We start from the raw sequence: 26785 nt of genomic DNA, 5'->3' as shown, positions 1-26785 counted from the left end.
GCGAGAACATCGACAGTTGAATACTTGAATATGATCAATGGTATCATAGAGAAGTATAGCTCAACTTCCTTGTCCATATCAATTAAGAGTAGACCCAATCAACATGAGCATGGCCCGCTGGCCTGGCCCGGAATTTTAAAAACATTCAACGGGCTTTGGGCAACATAAAACTACACTTTAGTTAAAAATTTGACCCGGTCTGAATTGACCAAAAAGCCCAACATTTTAGGCCGGAATAGCGGGTTTGGGCACAAAAAACTGGCCTGAATCTTGACCCGGCCTGTCATATGGGATGATTTTTATAACCCGGCCTGGCCCGCCTTTCAATCAGGTCTAATTAAGAGTATGAAAAAACATAGAACTAAAATGTACACACAGAATTGTTGAATCTCATTTCTGAATGCATTTAAACATGTAAAGGGAGGTTGCTCATAGGCAGGTCAGTAAATATCTCAAGTATACAAAAAGAGTTGTGATGTTACTCATCATTGTTAGCCTTCCTGTAAGGCATGAACCTATGGTCCTTTGCAGCGTTCCTCCTCCTCTTCTTTTCCATGAAAGAATCCAGCTTACCAGATTCCTGATTAAAGACAATATTATCAGTTTAAGAGTGATGCACTTAGTTTCTTAATCATCCACATTGTAGTTAAATAAGAAAAATGTAAGCACATACCTTGAGTTTATTGTACTTCTCTTTGTGCATCTGTTCTCGGACTTCAGCTGCAACAAGAAAAATAAATGAGTATGTGCAAGAACACTGCTTCAAAGTAACTCATACTGAAAACAGCTTAAGTTCTTCTGAGCTGAAGTGTACATGTGGTATGATTCACTCACTAAGTCCTAGAAGTTGGAAACAGATTTTTTTTGCATTTGAAAGCATAGGAAAAATATCACAGTAAACACTGAATGCATATTCATTGTGAATCTAACTGTGTGTGTGTATCCTTGCAATGCGGATGACAATATACGATTCATTTGGTAGTCATATTCCCTTAAAAGGAAAGGGAGAAATTTGAGAGAAGAGGGAAAAGAAAGAGGAGAAAGAAATGGTTACATTTCTTGATATAAAAGGGGCGCTTCCCCTGCTTTACTGCTTCCCTCACCCTCTTTTTTTGTTCAGAAAGAATTTGATCTCTCCTGAGCTTTGTTGAATCAGACCTCAGTTGTTTGTCCTAAAAAAAAGCACAAAATAGAAAACTTGTGATACGACAATCATAACTTCATAAATCATAAGGATGAAAGGTATAAACTCGAAGCAAAAAGTATAATGAAACTAACTCCTCAAAAGCTGCTCTTTAAAACTAAAGAGTTAAAGGCAAAAACACTTACAATCAAGGAAATGCGATTCCTCAATTCTTCAATGACTTCAGGGTCTTTTGATGACCCCAGCAACTTCTTCAATTCCTGTGAGAAGACGGAAGTATTATTATTATTAAGAAGGCAACAGAATGTTTGAAACAAGGCACATCACCAAAAAGCACAATAAACATACTTCTTTTTCAGAGGGAAGGTTCTCATCATAGATAAATTTGTATCTCTTCTTGAACCTGCATTATACACAAAGCTCTTGTTTATTGCTGAATCACTTGAATGCAGCAATGCAACTTCTATCAAATGCGAGTCAGCTCATATTATATTGTTAGGGACTTAGGTCATCGTGTTACTGAATCACGTCATACAATAATGTAAGGCTACAAACTGTACCAGATTTCACAGCATATCTCTCAGACATACCCTTATCTTAAGATATATTACACAAGAATCAGATGAAGTAATTCCATATCAAATCAGTCGCGGAATAAATTATGTTCAGAAATCAGCATTCGCACTCTTCTGCCACATGCTACTTTACCCACAAGAAACACACACACATAAAATGACATTCATATATATTATAACACACAGAAATCATATTTCTATGCAGCTATGAAAGAAAGGTTCTCTAGCAACAAAATCCTATTTTGATTAATGATAGAGGTGATCAACTAATGGAGCCTGAGGATATTCAGTCTGAGATTATAGCCTTTTATAAAAAGCTTCTCGGATCATGTGCAGAGCCTCTTCCTCGCATTGAGTTGAACATCATCAGGAAAGGTAAAACTCTGAACTCTGAGGCAAGGGCTTTTCTTTGTCAACCAGTGATGCAGAAGTTGAAAAGGTTGTGTTTTCTATTGATAGTAGCTAGGCTCCAGGTTTAGATGGGTGTAATTCTCTCTTCTTTAAGAAGTAATGGCAGGTTATTACACATGATGTAGTAAAGGCTGTAGTATTATCAGGCCTATAAACTAACTACACCCTATAACTCTGGGTCCCATGGTTGCAAATCCTTCTAGTGTTCGTCAGTTTATGCCCATTTCCTGTTGCTCCACTCTTTACAAGATTATTTTCAAGGTCCTAACTTCTATATAGCAGAAAGTGGTGGGGGAGGGAGTCGGTGAATTTCAAGCAGGCTTCATTCCAGGGCGACAAATTGCTGATAATGTAATCATTGCAACTGAGTTGGTGAAAATCTTACCCTAGGTCACATATGTCTCCTAGGTGCATGATTAAGGTGGACTTAGAGAAGGCTTATAACTCTATTGAGCTAGGTTTTCCTAAACAGTTTATCCAATGGATCACGGCATGTGACATTTCTGTTTCTTTCTCTGTGTTGATCAATGGGAAACTTTCCTGCTAAGAAGGGGCTTAGGCAGTGCGATCCCTTCTCACCCATTCTATTTGCAGTTGGATGGAAATTTTGAGCAGGTGCTTAGCTCCATTGTGCAAGACCCTGACTTTAATAGTCCCCCCAGACGTGAAAGATAGGGAACTACTGATTTGCTTTCTGCTGATGATCTTTTATAATTTTCTAGAGGCAATGTAATCTCAGTTAATCTTTTCTGTAAGACGCTTTATCTCCCTTGCTTCTAGTTTACAGCTAACACGGATAAAACAGGAATCTACTTTTGTGGCATGGATGATGCGGTGCAGCAGAACTGGGTATCTCAAAAGATTCTTTACCTTTTAGATGCTACGGCATTCCTCTTTCCAGCTGCAAACTCACAGTGAATAAGTGCAAACAGTTTGCATCTAGGATGAAGTCCTGTGTGGTTAAAAACTTGTCTTATGCTGGTAGGTTGCAACTGGTAAAAGGTCATTCTTTTCTGTCTGCAGAGTGCAGACTTACTGCAGCAAGATCTTTCTCTTGCCCAAGAAAGTAATTACAAGTATTGAGCAAGTTTTTATGACTTCTTTATGGATTAGGGATGTTATCAGTCTAGGAGAGCACCTGTTGCTTAAGTGGGTGGTGGCTGGAACATGAAAGACTTCCACACTTGGAATAAAGCTACATTGTCTAAACTCCCGTGGGCTTTAACTAGCAAGAAAAATAAGTTGCGGTTTCGTTGGGTCCGTTGCTATTACATTAAAGGCAAAGATGCACTCTATATGGTTATTCCACAAGTTTCTTATTCTTGGTTGTTGAAGAAAATATAGGATTGCAGAGATTAGTGGCTGGATAGCCGCTGGAATCAGTTCATTGCCTAAGATAGCTACTCTATAAAGAAACTCTATCAGAAAATGAGAAAGGCCCTTGAGAAAAGGTAAGTTGGAGAAGGCTGATTCATAATTATAAAGGCAAGTCCTAAAAGTCTATTTGTGTTATGGATGGCTCTTCATGGAAGACTGAGTACTAAAGACAGAATTGCCGAATGGGTAGTTCAGGATGATCAGCAGTTTGTGCTTTAATTAATTGGAATTTAGAAACAGTCCAACATCTATTTTTCTCTTGTGATTATGCTGCTGGGATTTGGAAGAAATTCATGGCCATCATGGGTTTATTGAGGTATAACTGACCAGTTTATGGATTTGATGATGATGATACTAATGATGTCAGAGTAGTCAAGAGAAAATCAACTAGGTGCAGAATTTACATGATTGGGTTCGCTGAAGCTGTGTATAACATATGAACTACAGAATTTTTGAGGGAGTTCATAAAAATGGAGATCAATCGTTGAGAGATACAGAATATTGTACTTAGTATTTAAAATTTCTTGTGGAGTTTCTGATAGTGATAAGAGTATTTTAGGATGCTCTTAGCTTGAAACCTTCATAGAAGGTAGTAAGTTTTGAGCTGATAGTCTACTACTCTAGGTTATTGAGTTTTGGAGTTTTGGTGTCTGTAGCCTGTTGGCTTAGCTGTACTCTCATAATTTTGGCAATAAAGTTTACTTCAATTGTCAAAGAATATTAAAAAACAAATAACCGAGCTTCTGGAATAGAATATGAATGCGTAGTATGAACTATGAAGCAAGAATAAAAACACAAAACGAGTGTCCAAATTCAAACTGGAACCTTACCCTTCTTCATCAAGCGTGCCACAAAGAGATTCAAAACGTGGGTCACGTACTACCTGTTTTGATCACATTAAAAAAAACTGAATTTGCCTCAGGATAATACAAAACAGAGCTCATAAATATCAGCTTGAAACTTCCAAAGAGAATAATCCCACAAGTAGTGGAAGAGAACTACCAAATTCTATACATGGTAAAATTGGTAATTATTTAACTTAGTTTGCCAAAACTAAAAGAGGGGAAAACACAATGGTAACCAGAAGCCACTGCCTTATTGGTCTTACAAGTCATAACTATGTTCTCGGAGGTTTAGAGACTTATTCCATTCAAGTGATCCAACAGCCTGAATTTTACCTCTCATCCCAAGTAATTGGTATATCTTACAGCTTGTTACCGTAAACACTCTCTTCCTCGGAAGATAATGTCCATAACATAGAAAGGTGAAATGAATTACAGAGTATAACTAAAAGCCTCAGAAAGTACTGGAAAAGGCAGATTTCAAATATTGGAGAAAAGAAGGATTCACTTCAGTCGGATAATTATGGTCAAAACGAGGTCATATTCTTCACGAGATTTTTCTGTTTTGCAACGGAGCAACAAAAGACAACATAACAAACACCCACTACTCTTGGTCAATGGCCTTTTCTTGGGGACACAGACACACACCCTAGTACTATAAATCAATAATAACCAGAACAGATACAAGGACGACAGCATTGAGACTCAGCACTGTGAATACTAGAAATCAATTTCTTTCTTGGGATGACTGGAGATATCTAATGAGGGGGGAGGAACACATTTCTTCTTCCCCCCCCCCCCCCCCCCCAACTCGTGACCTGCAACCCAAAGAAAGGGAGAAAGTGATTGGGGTCAAATTCCTTATCTAAATTGTCCTTACTCATAGATGGAGCAAACTGAAAGTTGGTAAATGATCTGGAGGTGGAAGAAGAATATTCCTATTTACAGCAATAAACCAACATCTTCTTATGACAATCATCCCCGCCAATGAAAAACATTCTGGAAGGAACTCTTTCACTTAGCTAATTCTACTCTACTGTCGCTAAATACTTCTTGGTTGTCCACCTGAGTAACTGACATTCACAGTGGGGAGGGGAGTTGGTTCTGCTATATGAAGTTCTTTTTAATGAATCAACTACTCTTATTTTCATACAGATCCCAACTTTGCATCTTCCCTTGAGATATTAATATATTAATTTTTTAAGCATCATAAGAAAGAAGCCCTGCCTCTTTGGATTATGAAATCAATGCCTAGGTTCAGCAAGATCAGTGTCTTTGTTGTATATATTGATGGACACAAAACCAGGATCCTCTTCCAAACAAACCGAGAATCTGTTATCTCAGCAACTATAAGATCCCCTGCTAAATTAACCTCCACACAACTCGATGAAGAGGTCAAATCCAACTCCATACTCAATATACTTTAGACATCATCAGGTTGAACACACACATAAACACCACCTCAACGTTCCTTGTAATGCAATTGGTGTTCTCCTTACCTTAAGATGCAACCTCTTCCACATCACCCTCAACTGACTTCTTGCTAGAAAGCTTCTTGCAGGGGAAGGCAAAAACCTAGTCTAATTAGAGCCAGTACTAGGTCAGGAACCTTATGAGCCCCAAAAATAAGAAATTTTGCCTTGCAATCTGCTTCACAACTTCTTGGTTGGAATGGTCCGTCTAACTCGGATGCTGACAATAAATCTACGTAAGTTAATTTATTTCTTCCCAACTCTATGGAATCAGATGCTCTCCTAAAAAAGGCTGAAATTTTTAGGATTATAGCTTAAGATAACAGACCATAGACAACCAACTTGGATATATTTCATTAATTCCCTTTCTTAAAAAAACAGCAGCTACATTCAAGCCAATAACATATGCCAATTCACAAAACACAGAGCTACCATCCTCAGATTCATAGAAGACAGGTTAAGAATTAAGCAGCCAATTCATACATCTCTAAGGCTCCCTCAAAATCCCTCAACAAAAGATAGGAACCACAGCCACAGGCTAACTTCAGGATTCTCCAACTTACAATGATATCAATTACAGAAGCATCCCTTTCCTCTGACTTGTTCAAAAGCAGAAAACTGAGATGCCGCTTTGTCTCCTCACAAATCACCAAGGAATATATGACAATAGAAACTAAGACCAGCAAAAACTCAAAGTAAATGACACTCATGTTTAATATCCCAGTTAATAGGTAAATAGTAAAGGGCAGCTTTAGAAAGAAAGGTAAGGATTTGCATCTGAAAAAGCCTCTCAAACTCGATCGAGGCGGTAAAGTGGAAAGAGTAGCAACCAAAGCACAAAAATAAACAAACTAACAGTATCGATGGCTCGCCAGCAACCGGAAGGCATAGCAGAACCTCCGCCCATCTCCGGCAAGTCCTTCAGAAAGGAACTGGTTGAGCTTCTTTTTGGCATTTCGAGAGAATTGTTTTTTTAGAATGAGAAAGGCTTTTTACAACTTCATGGTTGCTAATTTGTAGAAATCCCAATTGTTTGAATATGAGACTAAATAGTTGCCAAACTAAGTGGTGGAATATCATAATACGATTAGCTCAATCATAGTATTTCAAACAATCTTAACTCCTTAGGAAATAATGATTTACATAATTGCTGCTTGAATCATTCTAAATAATCAACACCATAACAAGCACAGGTGTTCTGACATTTACCTTCTTAGGCACTTGAATTACTTCTCTGAATCTACTAACAGGCTTTTTGCTACTCACCTCCATTGGCCTACATTTAGAAAGCAATACTACTACTCAATTCCAATAATTAAAAAAAATTCACCAATTACCTCATAGTAATAAAGATTCAAGAAATCGATACCTATTTTTGTTTGCTCGCTTAGACTTATTCTCAGATTCACGCTTTCGGTGTAAGGCAAGGGTGCCATCGGAACGGGCCCTCTGCAACTCTTCAAAGGGAATATCAGCAAGTTCATTTTGTATGCACGCTTCCTCCTATATAGACATAAAAATCCATCACAAATTGAAACAACAACTAAACTATTTGCACTTAAAATCCCAAATTGTCAAAACCACTAACATCTTCGGAACACGACTCGCTGTCTTCACTTGAGGAATCGTTCTCTTCGCTCTCTTCGAACTTAATCTTGCTCGAAGCAGGCAATTGACTTAAATCAAGATGCTTCTTCATTTTCAATCTAAAGCAAAATGATTGCTGTAGAAAATGAAATTGTAAACCTATATCATTCAAGAGCCCTCAACAATACTATCCGAAATAAATAAGGAAAGCATATTATGTTACACTACAAGTCTGCCTATATAATGAGGCCCGGTATTCATAAAACAACAAACGCTTAGCTTTAGAATACATTATTCACTTTGAGAAGATAATTGATAACCTTGTAACTTAGGCTTTGTTCTCTTCACCTGGTCTGATCTGATTTTCCTAGTCTGGTATGATTTTTTTTTGTGAGTGTTTTTCTGTCTGGTCTAATAAGCAATAAGAATAAGGTGAAGAGAACATAGCCTTAATAATGACAAAATCATAAAAGAAAAACTGAATTTAAAGCCCTAAAGCTAATTCATTAATAATCTAGGGGATAATATACAAAAACCCTAGTTTAAGATTTGCATTGGGCAAAATGATGAAGAACTGCAAAAAAAACTCAACCCACTAAAATAACTCGATATTCACCAAATTAGCCAACAATTGCTCTTGATGCAAGACCAGTTTCCAAATGGTTATTCATGTTGTTGTTATAGGAAACATTGTTTACAGGTACACTAAGCACTTTATCTTCTAATTTACATTGATTTAGAAACAGGTAAATCTTCTCACAATTCACAAATGCTTTTTCTATAAGTAAAAAGTTACCATTGGTAGGAAGACTTTCATTACTATCTACATCACTACTGTAGGGGAAATAGATGGGATGGGACCTTCTGCTCCCAGAGAGATTTATTCCTTGCACACCATATACCATACACAGCAGCAGGAATTACAGAAAAAATAACTTGTCTACTTGCTTTAGGTCCTGTCTCTTCTGTCAACCCATCTGAAGAGTTGATGTATGTTCCTATTTCCTGCACTAATCCCTGCCCATGATAGGACTTCTTGAGTGAAGCTCTTACTGTAACAACACTCAAAGAAGAGATGGGTGTGGGATTCATCATGCAGACCACATACTAAACACATAGTGTCACAGCACACTCCAAATTTATGCTTTCTGGATAGAGTAGTTACTCCCAGCAGGCCAAGAGCTGATGTCATTTTCATTCAGTTCAACCTTAACTTTGCACCTAAATTTTCAAACCCAACTTGCAGCCATTGATAGATCATAGTTCCACCAGTCTGTATTCTTGCATTCTTGATATAGAATGATTGAACTCACTTGAACCTACTCTGAACTGCCTTATTTCAAATCAACTAGTTCCTTATCCCCAAACCTCCACTATTTTTTGACGTACAAAACTACAAACCTTATCCCACTGAATGTACCCTGTCTTGTGGCTGTCACCAGTCCCATGCTATAGGTAATTCCTAATTTCCTACACATTCTCACAGATACTTCGCCATCATAGGGGCTTGACAAACCTCTAACCCTAAGAATTCTCTTATGCAACTTCAAATTGTTGTCAACAAAAATTGGCTATAAGACAAATGTAATGTTGCCAAGAATGTACCAACCTCCTATTATCAATAGTGAAATAAACACGACCGGCAACATTCAACAACATTGTTTTTATTCTTCCCCTATCACAATAATTCAAAGAAAAAATTGTCCAACCAGGGTTAGCTCTAGAAATCATTCTCCTAAATCAATCAATCACAAAACTTTTAAGCTTAAGAAACACTAAGAGCAAAACTAACAAGAGCGGAAAGTAACTAAACCAGCAAACTTAGAAACTAACAGAAACAAACCTACACATTGTCGCACAAACTGCTATAAAATACAGCAAAAACCTAAAATTGAGTTTCTCTTAATACTAAAGAATTCAACTTACATCACGTATTCAACCAACTAAACTATGTAATTTATATATCAGCATTTAAAATTAGTCTTTACGATGAACCCTAGAATTCAAAATTACCCAAATAAAATCATCAAACAATTCGAGCGAATTAATTACCATGAACCCTTGAATTAAGCTCAACCAGTGAACAGGCCTACTCAACAATTAAGCTCCCAAATCAACTTATGATTTCATCATCATGTAGAAAATCAACTTATGATATTATAAAACTAATTTAGGCATTGAACGAAACATGAAGAACTAACCTGGGACTACCAAAGCAGTGCAGAGAACGAAAGAATGGTGGCAAATTGGCAATAGTGAGGCTCTTGAGGGTGTAGAGTGTAGTTTATACTGTGCGATGCTATTCAATTTAAGATAGTTGGCTCCGTGGTGTGCGTAAGCGTAATTAGATGGTGGACTAGGGTTCTTATGATTTGATGAACAACTTGAGGTATTCTGTTTGAATTTTTAAAATACTTATCTAAAATTGAATCAATTTATCGAGACTTTGGGCCAAATTTCTACCGAAAACGCAACTTTGAAAGCGGTTTGGGTTGGATTGTCGTCGGGATTAACTCAGTTAAGGCCAATCCCGTTCAGCCATAGGTATCAATCCAACAGTACCCTCTAAATAATTATAGTTATATTAGCTCCCGTGCATATACGGATATTTTAAAATTATTATTTGACAATATTTTTAGAAAATATTTATCCCTTAAATCTATTGCCTAATTAATAAATCTCGAACGTACTCATTTTATCATATAATATAGAATTTCCATCCTACTACGTTTACCTCGTGAGGTTTCATTTTCTTGTATAACGTGACCCTAATGTTAAGTAACCGTTAGAAACTTTTATTTTTTTACCATATTCCCCTCGTATCTAAAACTTTCACCATATACCTCTGTTAAGCAAAGACTCGTTTTTAATAAAACTAGTGGTTGGCGAATATTACAAGCATCATCTCCTCCATATAAAGAAGCATTGACATTATTTTTCACACATCTCTTAATAGCATCACGTGTGCGCATATAAAAAGTATTTTTTATAAAAAAAAATTCAAAAATTCCAATGACTATTTGATAATTAAGCTAAAAATAATTAATTACAAGCTGATAGGATATACTCCCTCCGTTCCTAAATAAGTGTCACATTTGGGCTCGGACACGGTAATTAATAAAATTGTAAAGTGTGTAAGAGTTAATGATTGGGAATGTTTTTTTTTGGGAAAATGATAAATTAGATAATTGTTTAATTGAATAAAGTACAAATAAAAGTGTATGTGAAAACGGGAAAATAGTGAACGTTGTTCAATTGGAGTAGGACTTTAATTAAGTAAGTCAGATGATCAACAATCACTAAGCTTGATTAGGTGAGAGTGATGGATAACTCAGTTGGTTAGAGCTTTCACCCCGGTTCCAGGTGATCCTGAGATCGATTCTCATCCCCGCTCTTGTGGCTCATTCGCACCAAAAAAATAAGCTTGATTAGGTAGCTTGCGCACTCCTACTAAGCTAGAATGGTTTCTACTTGATTTAGGAGAACCATATCTCGATCAATTCCTAACCCTATTCAGAAATTACTTTGATTGTAATTATATACAGGGGCGGATGCAGTTAAGAACAAGGGTATGCAACTGCATACCCTGAATGTTTATTCAAAAACATTTAAAGCCAAAGATGTATCAAATGATTGAATTTAGCTTGCTGGTAATGATTACCAAAAGAGCCACTGCTTGGCTCAAGGGTCAAGAGTTCGATCCTTGATTAGTACCAACTTAAAATTTGAGAAGAACAAGCAGAAAATTGCCATTTAAGGATTATAAGTAGTCGTAGATAAAAATGTAGACTAATGAAAAACGGGTTTGAATTTTGTCTATATACGTTTGCATACCCTATAATCAAATCCTGGATACGCCACTGATTATATATAGACCCAACTGTAATAGAATCATAGATCTTTCTTCACACCAAACAAACATTAATCCAAAAATTAAAGTAGAAAATAAGCCCTTGTTGATAGAATCATAGATCTTTCTTCACACCAAAAAAACATTAATCCGAAAATTAGAGTACTCCGTACAAAATAAGCCCTAATAAGTAATCTTGATCCAATTCCTTGTTTTCTTTGATTGATTTTTCCATGGCCATCAACAACTACATTTACGTTCCCTTCCCAACCAAGAAACGTACTCCCCGTATTGATGAAGGGAAGATAGTAAAGTGTACTCCCGGTACGAAAATGATAAAGGTCGCAACATGCGATCTTTAAGGCGTGTCACAATGATGACATGGCATGCTTATGTGTCATGATTTAAATTGAAAACTAAAATATTTAACTTATATAATCTATTATACATGTTACAAAAAAGTAGAAAACTCTTAATATTCTGATTTGTTTCCTTCTTTATATCGATAATCTCATTTACATATTTTCATAGTAAAAATATTGAATTGGTAGTAAAAATATTCTGATGACGTATAGCCTACGTGGCGCCTAAATGTGACAATTAAACTGCGACACATAAGATTGCGACAACTAAACTTGATAAAGGTCGCAACTTGATTTCATTCTACTCGTCTCCTTTCGATACAACAATCTTCTTCACTTTGCCATTCTCAAACGTGAATTACATCAATACCGTATGCAGTATGAAGTATGAACTACTACTATCAAGTACCTATATATGCTAATTAAGTTAATGCGATCGATCAATTACACTTATGTAACACTGTACAAGTTTCCATTCAACATTAACACGTAATCTTTTTACTTAATTGCATTATACTTCTTGACAAGCCAAACAAGGATTAATTCCACAAATTGTAAATCATGCTATTTAATTGTACACAGTGGTCGAATATAGTTTAAACAATAATGGGTGTGAATTCCTAGATTTCTTTTGACGAAAAATGCAGAATGTGTGAGTCCATGATAGGGATGGCAATGGGTAGGGTGTGGGTAGGGTCTAGTAATATCCGGACCCGGACCCTAATTTTTTGACATATACCCATACTCTACCCTTACCCTATAGGGTCTAAAATTATAAGACCCTTACTCGGACCCTATGGGTCCGATAGGGTATGGGTAGGGTCTAGGGTCTTATGCGGGTCCGCGTTAAACTATAACTTTTATTTCCTTTTTTGTATACAATTATATGTAATATGCAAAAATAATTCAAGAACAACGAGTAATAAGACATTTTAAAACAAATAAATAGCTAGTCTTCAAAAATTATCCTTGTCTTTCCTTAAACACAATACATTTTAAAGTACGAAGCTCATAAGTTACAAAATCCCACATTCTTAACTACACAACATTAATGTTAATAAATAGGCATCCATTCAGTACATTAGTAGTAGTTATCGTCCATATCATCATCTACTTCATCATCAAGATCCTACCAAAAAAGTGAAGTACAAAAAAATAACAAAATTTAAGCGGGTCTAAATATAGGGTATGGGTAGGGTATGGGTCTTAAGGGTCCGCGGGTAGGGTATGGGTAGGGTACGGGTCTGAAAAATTAAGACCCTTACCCTACCCTAAAAAAAACAGCATATGCCCATACCCTACCCTTACCCTATAGGGTCTAAAAAATAAAGACCCATACCCTAATTTTAGGGTAGGGTCCGACAGGGTCCGGGTAGGGTCCTATACCCGCTGCCATCCATAGTCCAGGATAGAGTTCTTACGTTGTTAGAGTCATCGTAAATCTAGGGTTCTAATATAATTAAGTATTTAGAAAACTAGAGTAGTGTTAGTTTAATTAGGAATCAAATGTAACCAAGTTATGATTATGTACAGATTAATTAAGGTTGTTAAGTTATATTATCGTCCAAACATGCATAATTATTCTCTTCCTTTTAATAAAAGTAAAAGGATAAACAAGAGCTAGTGTGTAAATTCTTTGTTGTTAATAGAAAAATTCTTCGATGGTGTTGGTGTTCACTGCAAAAATTTGTATTTTTTATGACAATCTAATAACAACGGGTAAAAATATCGTCGTAAAAGGGCTTTTGCGACGGGGATAACAATCCAACAAAGACGGGAACAACCGTCGCAAATGTCTTTTACGACGGGTTAACGACGGCCCCCTTTTATGACGGATTCGCGACGGAAAATCCCGTCGTTAATCAACAATTATTGGCCTTTAACGACGGGATTTTCCGTCGTTAATAGTACAATTTCTTGTAGTGCGTACACATTCTTATTAACAAGTGGTGTACAACAAATATTGTACACAAGAGTAAGAGTTGACTCAAAATGCTTAAAAGTTATCTTCCAATCACTAATAATGTATAAAATTAATCATTTAACCCTTTAAAATGTTTATCTATCCACTATTATTTTTAATAATATAAAAGTTATAAAAAAACTAGGTTAAAGTTAGAAAAAACTACATAAAATTTATCTTAGTGTACAATAATTTTATTGTATACCTTATGGCTTATGCGCGCAAGACCTATTGATTGAAACAAATCAAACAGAAACGGATAACAAGGTCTTTCAGAAGTGGAATTTCGTAACCGCAAAAGGGAGGACAGTATAAGTTTGCTGATCCCAAAATCGTGTTCTATGATAAAATGCAACTTTAAGTGTAGCATTTTGTATAAGAAGTAAAAACTAGAAATATTAAGCATAATCAAACTTTTTATTTATTTATTTATTTTGACGGTTGCATAATCAAACGGTAATGATAGTGATTAGTAGAATATATTACATACACCTGGATGCACGGTGCACCCTTTTCCATCTTCTCCATACATATAAGGAGAAAATATAATAGGGTTTACTAATGGGCATAAAAGTACTATTGGGTGTAAGATTCACGTATTTGGGTGTACCTAATAATTTTTAAGTGATTAGTAGTTGATTATGTCATGCATTTGCTAAAAATTTAAGAAATATATTTAACTAGTGTACGAATATTTATTCACCTGACTTTCACTTGTCTGAAATTAACTGAATTTAACTAGGCTTATACTTTGTATGAAGAATTCAAACTTTTTTTATTTTGTTTTTTTAAAAGAAAGATATTCAAACTTATCTCTTTTTTTTCTGTTTTTTTTTTTTTTTGGAAGAACGATATTGAAACTTTACTTATATGAGTACTAGTCTTATATGCACGCGATGCGTGCGAGATATTTCAGAACTTTAAATTATTTTATTACAACTAATCACAAAAAATAACATGCCATAAAATTACGCGTGCATTTTCACGGGATCTAAATCTTAGTTAATTGCATAACACTCATAATTCAATATTCATAATTAATTCATAATCAAACTAAGAAATACAAATAATTGTTCCGTTTAAATAAAGTAAAAGTCAATACAATACTACTGAAAAGTCAAAATCCCTTGAAAAATCAAAATCTAGTTAATTCCATACACTCTGCTGCCGTTCTCTGTTCTCTGTTGCTGTCTCTGCTGCGTGCTATGCTATGTCTGCAGGTGGCCTCTTTTTTTTAGTTTGGCTGGGTTCTTTACTGGTGCCATTTCTGCACAAAAGAAACATAATTCATAACAAACTAACTAAATTAAACCTTAGGAACACTTAACCAATCAAAGATATTAGTTTCTTTTGAACTAATTAGTCATCACATACATACACATCCTGTAAAATAAACACGAAATCCAATAAACACGAAATCCAAACATGAAATATTAGCCATGAGATGGTTTATGGAGTTAAAATTCAATTAAATCCTACTTTATTAAAATCCACAGACTATAATCAACCCAGATCCCAAACATGGGCTTCAGTAGACTCAATGGTGCTCGGAAAGATAAAGTTTCAATACCAAGTAGCTTTTATCCAAAATGTGTACAATATTTCTTGACGTTTCAGAGAATTTTAAAGTAGGAAGAGTTATCCAAAGTTTTAATGGGCATCCTTTTGCTTTATCCTCATACTGGTGAAGAGCTTTCAGAGTAGGGGCTGATTATCAATATCTGATACAGGCACATCCATCTTGGGTTTGAAATCAGCTTCATGCCTTTCCCGTTCAGATGGCCTCATAGTTAAAAGAACTCAAAACTAATCATCAAATCAACGAACACCATCAAAATCACAAAACAAAATCGAAACCAAATATAGAAATCACGGCACACGAAAACATCAACAGAAAGCCACCGGTTCGAGAAGAATATCTCATTTACATCACTGATAAAAAAACAAACAGACAGACCAAAATGCAACAGTCAATATGCAAAGAAAAATGAAATTTGGACGAAAAACAAAACTTTAATCGAATTCAATGTAACCGAAACAAAAACTTACTTTACCAGCAAAAGAAAAAGCATCAGACGAAATCATCATCAGAAAATCACCAACTCGAGAAGAATATCCCATTTATATCACCGATTAAAATCTTCCTACTTGATATCCTCACCAGTATGAGGATAATCTTTCCCTCAACTAAGAAGAGTAGGAAGAGTTATCTATGTTTGCAGGAAATCCCAAGCATGGGCTTCAGTAGACTCAATGGTGCTCGGAAAGATAAAGTTTCAATACCAAGTAGCTTTTATCCAAAATGTGTACAATATTTCTTAGTTTGTTCATTTCAGTTCAGTGTCACCATGTAAAGCATCCTAACTTGGACCATTTTGCATCCTTAAATTGACTTCCTTTATCTATATTGTCCAGAATCTAGTGGCAAAGCATCAAAGCCAGTGACTTAATATTTCTTACTCTGGTCAGTTCAGTGTTAAAAGCTTGCTACTTATATCTCAATGTAAAGCCTAGCTTCCACCATTTTGCAAAATTGACCACCAATTATTTAAGCCTTTTTAAGTGGAAACTAAGTGGTGGTTAAACCAAGAGATCACTGACTTCTCTGTCAATCAATTCTCTAATCTGGATATCCCGATAATCTGGGCAAACCAAACTTGGTGACAAAAATCAATTCCCTAATTATTTCAAGAGACCTCTTAAAATTAAAGGTTTTCCTGAAAATCAAATTTATATCCTTATAGATAAAAATACACATACACAAAAACCCAATTAATTTCTACATTTGGATCATGGTTTTATCTGATCAGAACATTAAATCCTACCAAATATCCAATTTTCTGCCAAAATATCAACTTCCATCTAAATTACCAACCAAAGAAACACCATTTATTTTGCAGAACAAACCTTACAAACAATTCAAACCCCAATTAGTTTCGAGATTAGTGTTCCTTACCGATCAATTGGGGTACCCAATTCAGAAGATAGACGCCAATTTTCAGCAGTAGCGCGGTCCATTCGCTCAAGTCGGGCCTTGATAGCTTTAGTCCTCTTAAGAACCGAGACAATGTTAGAATTGATTCTTGGTTCTCGAGCTGTTTTAGACAAAAATATATCAAATGCATACTAATAAAAAATGCCAGTTGATTTATTGTCACAGACATCACCACATCAGAACTCAACTTATTTCCTGACAATACCGACCTTCTTTCTCTTGGCCTGTATGCATCAAAAATTCGACAGATTTTTAATGAGCATTATTAATCAATTCGACAAATCAATTCAATAACTAAATTAATTCAAAAATGTAGAAAATAATTCAACAACTAAATTCATTCAAAAATTCAATACCTGCAATACACAAATACAACAAATAGTTGTAGGACAATACAAACTCCATCAAAATCAAAAAAATTACCAAAGAGAAGAACCCAGAAAAAACACCCAATTAAATGAGTAATTCAAATACAACAAATAGTTTTCAGTATCATAATTTTAAAAAATAAAAACAAAATAATTTAAATCACAGAGGGGAAAGAACAACCTGGAACTACACTTTCCGGCAGTAGAAGGCGGCATTTTCCAATCTTTAGCAGTAGACCGTCCTCTTTCTCTTTTCACCTTCTTCATCATTACCACTCCAACACCCTCACTCTCTTTACTCTCCTGCACCGAAGTTGTCCCCGTCGTCATCTTCACCGTGGCAACCCCCGTTTCCCCTCCGCCGCCGCATCCTGCGCCGACAATGACAGAAACGCGGGTAATAGTGACGAAACGAAGGTGATCGAGGGATTTGAAATTGGCCACCGAATTTGGTGAATGGTGGGTTCCGATTATCGGAAAATACAAAACCTTAAAAAACCAATTAAAACTCATGATTCTTCAGCTAAAGACAGAAGGAGAGAGAAAAAAACGCAAAAAACTACCTTAACGCTGCTTTGGGACGCGATTTGGTGAGGGACGGCGGCGAGGAAATGTAACCATAGAAATTCGACGATGGGAGGCGATGCAAGGCCGGCGATTGAGGAGGGAGGCGATTGGGACGCCGTCGTTTCTAGGGTTAGGGTTTTCTTTTGGTGGGGAAAAGTGAGGAGAGAGAAAAATGAGAGGGGATGGAGGCACAGCAAGTGAGTACGGAGTACCAACGATTTACAACTAATGGAGGATGTTTTCGTCTTTTTGCAAGTGGACACGAAAAGTCAAGTTACTAAAATAACCTCAGGAGCTGGCTTATATAATAGAGATTCCTGAAAATAGTGTACCTTAATTTAGTTGCAAGCTAGAGAATATAAATAACAATATCTATTTTTAAATTGTCAGTAAAAGGTATTTCTGATAATAAATAAAAATAATTTAGAAAGCATATACAGTAATCCATAGATAGGGAATTGCCAAATTCTAATAGTATAAGAGCATATAGTGGTCCTTTATTTTTGGACTCCTGAAAATTCAAATGGTCATCACATCACTTTATTCCAATTCTATTAATTTCAACTTCGAAATTCCGATTTTATTAATTTCAAGGCAATTTTGTCAGAAACCACCTTTTAAAATAGAGATTTGCGAGAAACCACCTTTTAAAAAATAAATTACAAGAAGATATCCGATTTATAAATATTTTTGTGAGAGACCACTTATAGCCGGATTCCGATAGTTGACTCTTTTTTTCGACGTTGACTTGCACGTGACTTTTTAAAATAAAAAATTAAATTATTTTTCATATTCTTCCCATTCGATTTCACTCCATTTTCTTTCTATCACCTTCAACTGCAGTGGTTAACCGGCAGAGAAAGTCGAGGTGTTTGGGAGAAAGAAATTATCAGAATGAGAAAGAGATAGCAGAGAAAACAACAAATTATGGAAACATCAAATTATTGAATCTCCGATATAGATAAGAGCATCTCCAATAGTAAGCTAATTTGACAATTAGCTTGTTATGGCACATAAAATTTCAAGCTATTTAATTGTCTAGCTAATTTGCGCTCCAATGGCTAGCACTAGCTTGTTATTTAAATTAATCTCACTTGTCCCACTTGTCAATTAATTATTTGACAAATTTGGGAGCTAGTTGTCAAGCAAATTAGCTTAAACAAACTAATTTGCTTGGCCAAGCTAATTTATTATTTTCACTCCAATGGTCTAGCTATTAGCTTGAAACTTTTATAAATTTCAAGCTAATCCCTAGCTACAACCATTGGAGATGCTCTAACCCACCAGTAAAATTCACGCCACAAAACAATAACAAGAATACAAGTCAACAACTACTTACAATAATTCTTTCAAAAATGCATATAAATACTCAAAATCTTAACACACCCATCAACCATAATTCAACCTAAATATAATCAATCAAATTAGAAGGAGTTGAATGTCCCTAATTTCGACTTTTGACATTGATTTATTTTTTTTAGTTTTTTCTGAGTGATGTGTAGAATGAGTAAGAGGGTTTATGGAAGACTTACCCAAAAACTCAACCAAATTTGAGGAAGAAACCGAAAATTATATTATTTAAAATCCATTCTTCAAATCATACTTTGTATTATTAAAACCGATTGAAAAAGGTACTACGTAGCAATGAAGTCTCGATGTAATAGGTAATATTGATACATGTGTACGATAGGTCATATGTTCGATCTTCCTTCCATAGGTAACTACTACAATATAAAATGCCCTTGCCCCTCAATCCTAACAACGAAAAAGTACTATGTACTTATTTCTTAAAGTTATAAAATTAAAAAAATTAAAAAAACTTAAGATAGGTTTAGATTAGATTAGGAAGGATTAGCAACAACGACAATGAATGTTGGGTGGGAAGTGGCCAAGAAAAGAAGTGGGCTAAAGTGGGGCCATCGTGGGCCGAATGGAAGCCCAAGCAATGCGTAATTGCCTGCCATGTCGCATTTCTCCCATTACGTAGCATGTGACTTCTTATCTGTAGTCGAATAAAATGGCTGCTCCTTTTCACGTTTTCAATTGACATGGATTTATTTCTTTTTAAGCCACTTCTTTTTTTTTGTGTATTTTCTGTTTTTCTAAATTAATTACTTTTGTGTTCCCTTGCTCATTTATCATTTTTGTATCTTTTCTCCTGTTAAATACGGAGTATGGAATAGGACTCCAGATAGAGGCCAGTAGCCCAGTAGTATTGGTAACTAACATTTATAGTCAACCAAATATTTTACCAGGGCCGGCAGGTGAAGAATCGAACTCTGGTCTTGACTATCACACATATGAGTCTTTACTAAGACAAAGATTACACAATGTACAACAACGCAGCTGCTAAATTATAATATTCGTTCTTAGGGGTTAACCAACATAATTTATTTTTGGGCCCGGTTGTTGTAGGTCCGGCTGGACCTCCCTTTAGCCGGCCCTGTATTTTACAAACAGTTACTAGCACCCTATCATATCGATTAATGGCGCATTCTCTTCGTCAGATGAAACCTTGACTTATCTGAACTGATTAAAATTGATTGACCTGATAAAATCGATTGGAACTTTTAGACCTGATCAGACCTACAGATTCCAAGAGAGTAAACTTGAGAAAATCAACTTATAGAAAAATGATTGAAACTTATTAATCTGATATGACATAATTACAACTTTTCTCGACTTATTAGACCTGAAATATATACTAACTAAGGTAGAAAAGAACGCCTCGAGCAGTTGAATCTGTGTTCAACGTACCTGACCAAATTAAGTTGGTCCCAATAATGAGGAAAGAGTGATACGTGAAGGCTGCTCCATATAGTTGTACATTGATACTCCATAATTTAGAATAAATACAGCTGTCGGTCTAAAACTTAAAAGTATAAAAACCCAACTAAAGGTTGAGAGAGAAGAGGAGGACCATATATATATGAAGTATGTATCATTAATTCACTATCAATGCCAATTAGTAGAAGAAGCCTTCTTTGTTGATGTGCTATCATCATCTTTAAACAAGGTCGGTACATGTCTACGTGGCTTGTGTTTTCATGAAGAATCGAAATAAATCCAGATGCCAAATTCCCATTTCCTGCTGGCGTTGATGTTGTCCAACCAATCACCAGTGTTTGGGCTCCCAATTGATTCTCAATTGGGCCACTAAGTCCAAAGCCCAATGGCTCTAAACAAACAGCATCAAACCTACCAATGGCCAGTCAGCCATCCATCAAGGCCCAAGGCCCAAAAGCAATAAATGACCTATGGGCATTTATTATGCAAACACTATAAATAGGCCGTCAAGGCTCACACCTCAAGGTACGTCGAATTTATCGCCTTAAGACTACTCTTCTAGAGAACTTCTCTCTAGAATCCGAGCATCGTTCTTACTTAGGCATCGGAGGGGCTTTCCTCGGAAACACCCCCGAGGCTAGTGACTTTGCTCTTGTGCAGGTGAATTCGGACTCTACTCATTCAAACAAGCAAGATCTTCAACACATACAAAAGGGCCTTCATTCGAAGCCCATTGTTTCCATATTTACAACACCGGAACAATTTGGCGCCGTCTGTGGGGAAGAACACTTCAAAGCCTTTGAAAGACATCAATCACCTCTTTCCGCGAAAATGGTTAATGATGTTATTAACAACAATGACGACGATATGATGGTGCGGTCAGATTCAGAATCTGACCAAGAGGAGCACCCTCAATCGATGGCGAGGTCACAGCCAAGCAGAGCTACGACCGCCACAAATGCAGGACCTCCGATTCCAACTAGGGAAGAGCTCACTGCGGCCATGACCATCATGCAAAACTTCCTCTTCAATGAGAAGCAGCAAGGACTGGCAAATGACCGCAGAGAAGAGAGGAGGACCAGGCGAAGGCTGAACGAGCCACCCAGTGCGGAAGTGTCCAGACCCGAACGAGAACTCCTTCCCTTGACAGGTACACACTTGACGTCGAGGTGGATAGAAAGCACGTGGGACACCCAAAAAAGGGCACAACAGCAACCAGATTGGTTTGCGAGACCATCGCCTACTCCAACAGCTCTCCAAAGCGAATCGACTACTCGTAACACTCGGATCCGAAGCTCGGTGCTCAGCAGGTTGAGGCCCTCGGTCCACTCAAGGTTAAGACCTTCGATCCATACGAGACTCGGGGTAGGTGAGTCAAGCAGATCTGGCGAACGACCCGAGGTCAGTAGCCGAGAAAGAAGAAGAGACAGGAGGCATGATCGAACCCCTAGCCCCCATCGTACGCCCGAACGTTCTAATCACAGAACCTCGGCAAACGAAGGCATCAGGGCTAGACTCGGGAAAAGAATCATGACTCCCACGTCATCCCCTTTCTCGGACGAGCTGATCATGGAAGAAATACCGAAGGTAAGACTGCCAGCGCACCTAACCTACAGCGGAATCACAGATCCGAGGGATCATGTCATCTCCTACGAGCAGCAAATGTTCTTGAGTCCCTACTCCGAAGCATGTTGGTGTAAATATTTCCCAACCACGCTAACCGGAGTGGCGGGAGAGTGGTTTAGATCGCTTCCGAAGGGATCGATCAAGAGCTGGAAAAAGCTGAAAAAGAGATTCTGCACACAGTTCGTGAGCAACAATCGCCCCGAGCGAACCACGGCAGAACTGACCTCAATCCAACAAGAAAGAGACGAAAGTCTGAGAGAATTCATGGCCAGATTCATGAAGGAATCAACAAACATACCAAACTTGCAGCCAGACGTGGCCATCTTCGCCTTGAAGCACGCGCTCCAGGAAGGGAAGTTCCGTGACGAACTCTCAATGAAGAACCCCTCCAGAATAGCTGACGTGCTCCAAATGGCTGATGCGTTCATCAGAACCGAAGAGTTCAACAAGGCCGCTGCAAGATTGAAGGGATCGTCGGATCCGAGAGACACAAAGAATACCCAGAGCAAGCCCGAGGGCGGCTCAAGGAAAGGGAAGGAGAAAGTAGGAGCTAGAGAGATGAGCCCGAAGAAAGACGGGAGAAGGGGTGAACTTCAACCCAAATACACTAACTACACTCCACTAGCTCTGCCCCGAAAAGAGATCTTTAGCCTCAACAGAAATGATGAAAAGTGGAAACTACCGGGGAAGCTCAAGTCCAACCCAGCTCGGAGAAACAAGAACAAGTGGTGCGAGTTTCATGATGACTTCGGTCACCACACCGAAGAATGCAACTCGCTGAAAGACAACATTGAGGACCTCGTTCGCCGAGGCTACCTGAAACAGTACTTGTTAGACCGAAGGGAGGAAAAAGAAAAGGCCGCCAGTGGAAAACAACATGAGCAACCCCAGAAGAGGGTCTACGAAGCAACAGGACACAAGAAAAACGACATCCTGGTGGTGTTCGGGGGGCAGAAGTCTGGCCAGGCCAGCAAGAAACACCTAAGAGCCCTCTCCCATCGGGTCAACTTCAGCGTGGTGGGAGACAACCAGCCACACCCCCCGAACATGACCTTCACTGCTGATGATTGTTTCGGAGTCCAGTACAAACATGACGATCCTCTAGTCATTTCCATGGACCTCAATAACCACAACGTACATCGAGTGCTAGTCGACGGAGGAAGTGCCGTCAATATCATCTTCAGAAACTGCTTCGAGCAGCTGATCCTCGAAGAACCAGAGGAAGCACTGACGAAAGTCAGTTATCCTCTGATCGGATTCAACGGATCCGCAGCTATCCCTCGAGGAAAGATCACCCTGCCAGTCACAGTGGGAGAAGGCCAGGCAGCAAAAATCCTTCGGGACGAATTTCTGGTGATGGACTGCGACTCCGTATACAACGTAATCATGGGAAGAACCATGATTCACAAGATGCAAGCAGTCCCCTCCACATACCATCAGCTGATGATATACGTCTCGGACGCAGGATTCGCCGAACGAATCAGAGGTGATCAAGAAGTGGCGAGAAGAACCTGCCACACTGCTGTCCGAAAGCCCAAACTAGGGGACGGCCCCGAGGAAGGAAAAGGAGCTACGGGAGAGGAAAGCGAGGCAAAAAGGAGAAGAGCAAGCACGAGCAGCTTGTCTCCCGCAGAAGTTGATGCCCGCCCCGAAACCCTATCTCCGAACCAGATCAGGAAATGGAGGATATCTTCCTCGAAGAGGATTCAGACAGGAGCGTCCGAATAGGCAAGGGCCTAAGCTCGGGGCTCCGAATCGATTTGATCCGATTACTCAGGGATCACAAAGACATCTTTGCATGGTCAGCAGCAGATATGCCAGGGATAAATCCGAAGCTGATTTGTCACAAGCTGGACGTCAACGCTGAAGCTCGGCCAGTCAAGCAAAAAAAGAGGAACTACTCCTCGGAGAAAAACAAAGCCATCGCCGAGGAGGTGAAAAAGTTGCAGGAGGCCGGATTCATTGAACCATGCATGTATCCGAAATGGCTGGCCAACGTGGTGATGGTCAAAAAAGCGAACGGCTCCTGGTGAATGTGCGTGGATTTCACAGATCTGAACCGAGCCTGCCCCAAAGACTGCTATCCCCTGCCAAGGATAGATCAATTGGTTGACTCCACCAGCGGTCATGCACTGCTCAGCTTCATGGATGCCTTTTCAGGCTACCACCAAGTATTCATGCACCCCGATGACAGGGCAAAGACAGCGTTCATCACAAGCGCATGAGTGTTCAACTACAAAATGATGCCTTTCGGCTTGAAAAATGCCGGAGCCACCTACCAGAGGCTAGTTGATCACGTCTTCGCCGACCAGAAAGGGAGGAATGTGGAGGTCTATGTGGATGACTCCATCGTAAAAAGCATCAAGGAGGAAGACCATGTCAAAGACTTGGCAGAGACCTTCGGAAATCTGCGGAAATACAGCATGAAGCTGAACCCAAAAAAGTGCGTCTTCGGGGTGAAGTCAGGGAAATTCCTCGGATTCATGGTGAGCGAAAGAGGAATTGATGCGAACCCAGACAAAGTCCAAGCGGCATTGGATTTACCCGAGCCGAAGACCAAGAGAGATGTGCAGAGGCTAACCGGCAGGTTAGCCGCACTAACAAGGTTCATATCAAAAGCCTCGGACAAGGGAGCCCCCTTCTTCAAAGCACTGAAACCAAAGAACCTCCCCGGGGGAGAAGCAGAACCAGTCAAGAAAAAGGGGGTCCCGAGGAAAGTGGATCCCGAACTGATATGGGAACAGGAGCAAAAAGAAGCTTTTCAGCAACTCAGAGCCCACCTAGCTCAACTGCCGACACTGGCCAGACCAAAGGAGGGGGAAACCCTGTACCTATATGTCGCAGTTAGCCCTGGAACCGTCAGCGCAGTGCTTCTTCGAGAAGAAGAAAAGAAGCAACAGCCAATCTACTTCACCAGCCGAACACTCACAGGGGCCGAAACCCGGTACCCGCTCATCGAGAAAGTCGCATATGCAGTAGTGGTAGCTGCACGAAAACTGAGGCCATACTTCGACTCCCACCAGATCACAGTACTAACTGACCAACCGCTCGAGAAAGTACTCGACAAAATAGAGAGGTCAGGAAGATTGGCTGCCTGGGCCTTCGAACTATCAGAGTTCGGCATCAAATATCAGCCGAGGACAGCAATCAAAGCACAAGCGTTGGCAGACTTCTTGGCCGAATGCTCATACCAAGAAATGCTGGATGACACGAAAAGCACTTGGGAGGTCTTCACTGACGGATCTTCCACAGTAAACGGCTCAGGAGAAGGAGTTGTACTAATTCCCCCGACGGGGAAAAGCATAGAGTATGCATTGAAGTTCGGCTTCAAAGCAACTAACAACGAGGCCGAATATGAGGCCGCAATCGCAGGGATAGAGCTTTGCTTATCCCTGGAAGCCGAGCATGTTCGCCTCAAAACTGATTCCCAGCTTGTAGCCAACCAGATCCGAGGGGAGTATGAGGCCAAATGGCCCAGCATGACAGCTTACTTAGCAAAAATTAAGTCCTTAACGTCAAAGTTAAGATCCTTTGAAGTCATTCTCATCCCCCGAGGACAAAACACGCAAGCAGATGCACTGTTAAAACTCGCAAGCTCAACACTCATCGACCTAAACAGGTCGGTCCACGTGGAAGTTCACCAAGAGAGAAGCATTGACTTCCCACCCACCACAGTATGCAGCTTACGTACCGAACCCAGCTGGATGGACGCAGTAGTTGCATACAAAGAAAGGGGAGAACTTCGCGAGGATAAGCTGCAGGCAAGAAAACTGAAAAGATTCAACAAGTGGTTCATCATCAGCGCTGAAGGAGAGCTCATGAGGAAATCATTCTCCGCTCCGCGGCTAAAATGTGTGGGTCCAACAGACGCTGACTACATCCTAAGGGAAATCCACCTCGGGATATGCGGAAACCACATCGGAGGCAGGACATTGGCACATAAAGCCCTTCGGGCTGGGTACTGGTGGCCCACTATGGTTTCCGAGGCAAAGCAGATGGCAAGGAAATGCGAGAAATGCCAAAAGTTCGCACCAGCCATCCATCAACCAGCTCAAACCCTACAATCAACACTGTATCCCTTACCATTCGCACAGTGGGGGTTAGACATCATTGGTCCCTTCCCCTCAGCGACGAACCAGAAGAAGTGGTTGATTGTAGGAGTCGACTATTTTAGCAAATGGATCGAAGCCGAAGCTGTCTCCTCCATCACCGAACCTCAGGTCCGCAAGTTCATATGGCAGAACATGATCACAAGGTTCGGCATACCAAGACTGATGGTCCTCGACCACGGGAAACAGTTCGACAACACCCCGTTGCAAAAGTGGTGCAAACAGTTCGGCATACACCTAGCTTACTCGGCAGTCTGTCACCCACAAAGCAACGGGCAAGACGAAGCTGCTAACAAACTCATCCTCAATGCACTCAAGAAAAGAGTCGAGGATGACAAAAACAAGTGGTTAGAAGAGCTACCCGGAACGCTATGGTCCCTTCGGACCACTGAGAAAGAAGCTACCGGGCAAACACCGTTCCACCTTGTATATGGATCCGAAGCTGTAATCCCTGTGGAAATCGGAACAGAAAGCCTGAGGATCCAGGCATACAACAGGTATGATGGGCTCCAAGGAGAAAGCAACAACCAACTTCTGTCTGAAGCTCTCGATCTACTGGATGAAGCTCGGAACGATGCAAGGACACTCAACGCAGCCTATTTGCAGAGGGTCAACAAGCATTATAACCGAAGAGTCAACGCCAGACCCCTAAAAGTCGGTGATCTAGTGCTCAGAAACGCCGCCTCGGTTCAGAAAGGACGGATCCATGGCAAACTCTCAGCCACTTGGGAAGGACCATACATCATCCAT

General features: G+C 39.1%; 1 protein-coding gene across 2 annotated transcripts; it reads right to left on the bottom strand.

Moving 5' to 3' along the window:
- Positions 1–367: 367 nt before the first annotated feature.
- LOC110802096 (uncharacterized) lies at positions 368–9952 on the bottom strand. 2 transcript variants are annotated; one of them, XM_056831562.1, is made up of 11 exons: positions 9610–9952; positions 9018–9083; positions 7410–7544; positions 7191–7324; positions 7031–7097; positions 4338–4390; positions 1493–1547; positions 1330–1404; positions 1055–1172; positions 674–720; positions 368–580 (listed from the first exon to the last, which is right to left on the bottom strand). In XM_056831562.1, exons 3-11 carry the CDS (start codon positions 7518–7520, stop codon positions 479–481), a joined length of 762 nt encoding a protein of 253 aa, XP_056687540.1. In that variant the 5' UTR covers positions 7521–7544; positions 9018–9083; positions 9610–9952; the 3' UTR covers positions 368–478. The 2 variants fall into 2 exon arrangements, with proteins under 2 accessions (XP_056687540.1, XP_021863211.1); XM_022007519.2 differs by lacking the exon at positions 9018–9083 and having other exon boundaries at positions 9610–9951.
- Between the last annotated feature and the right edge of the window lie 16833 nt (positions 9953–26785).

The sequence above is a fragment of the Spinacia oleracea genome, chromosome 6 (assembly GCF_020520425.1).
Source record: "Spinacia oleracea cultivar Varoflay chromosome 6, BTI_SOV_V1, whole genome shotgun sequence".
Classification (NCBI taxonomy): Eukaryota; Viridiplantae; Streptophyta; class Magnoliopsida; order Caryophyllales; family Amaranthaceae; genus Spinacia; species Spinacia oleracea.
Note: the sequence above shows the minus strand (reverse complement) of the source record. Positions and strands in the feature narration are given on the sequence as shown.

Bases quoted from the DNA above. Each gene is read 5' to 3' on its own strand.
- LOC110802096 (XM_056831562.1), bottom strand. From the start codon at position 7,520: ATGAAGAAGCATCTTGATTTAAGTCAATTGCCTGCTTCGAGCAAGATT. The intron at 7,325-7,409 runs GTTAGTGGTTTT...ATGTCTATATAG, and splicing joins GCGAGTCGTGTTCCGAAGAT to GAGGAAGCGTGCATACAAAA. The intron at 4,391-7,030 runs GTAAATGTCAGA...TGATCAAAACAG, and splicing joins TAATTCAAGTGCCTAAGAAG to GTAGTACGTGACCCACGTTT.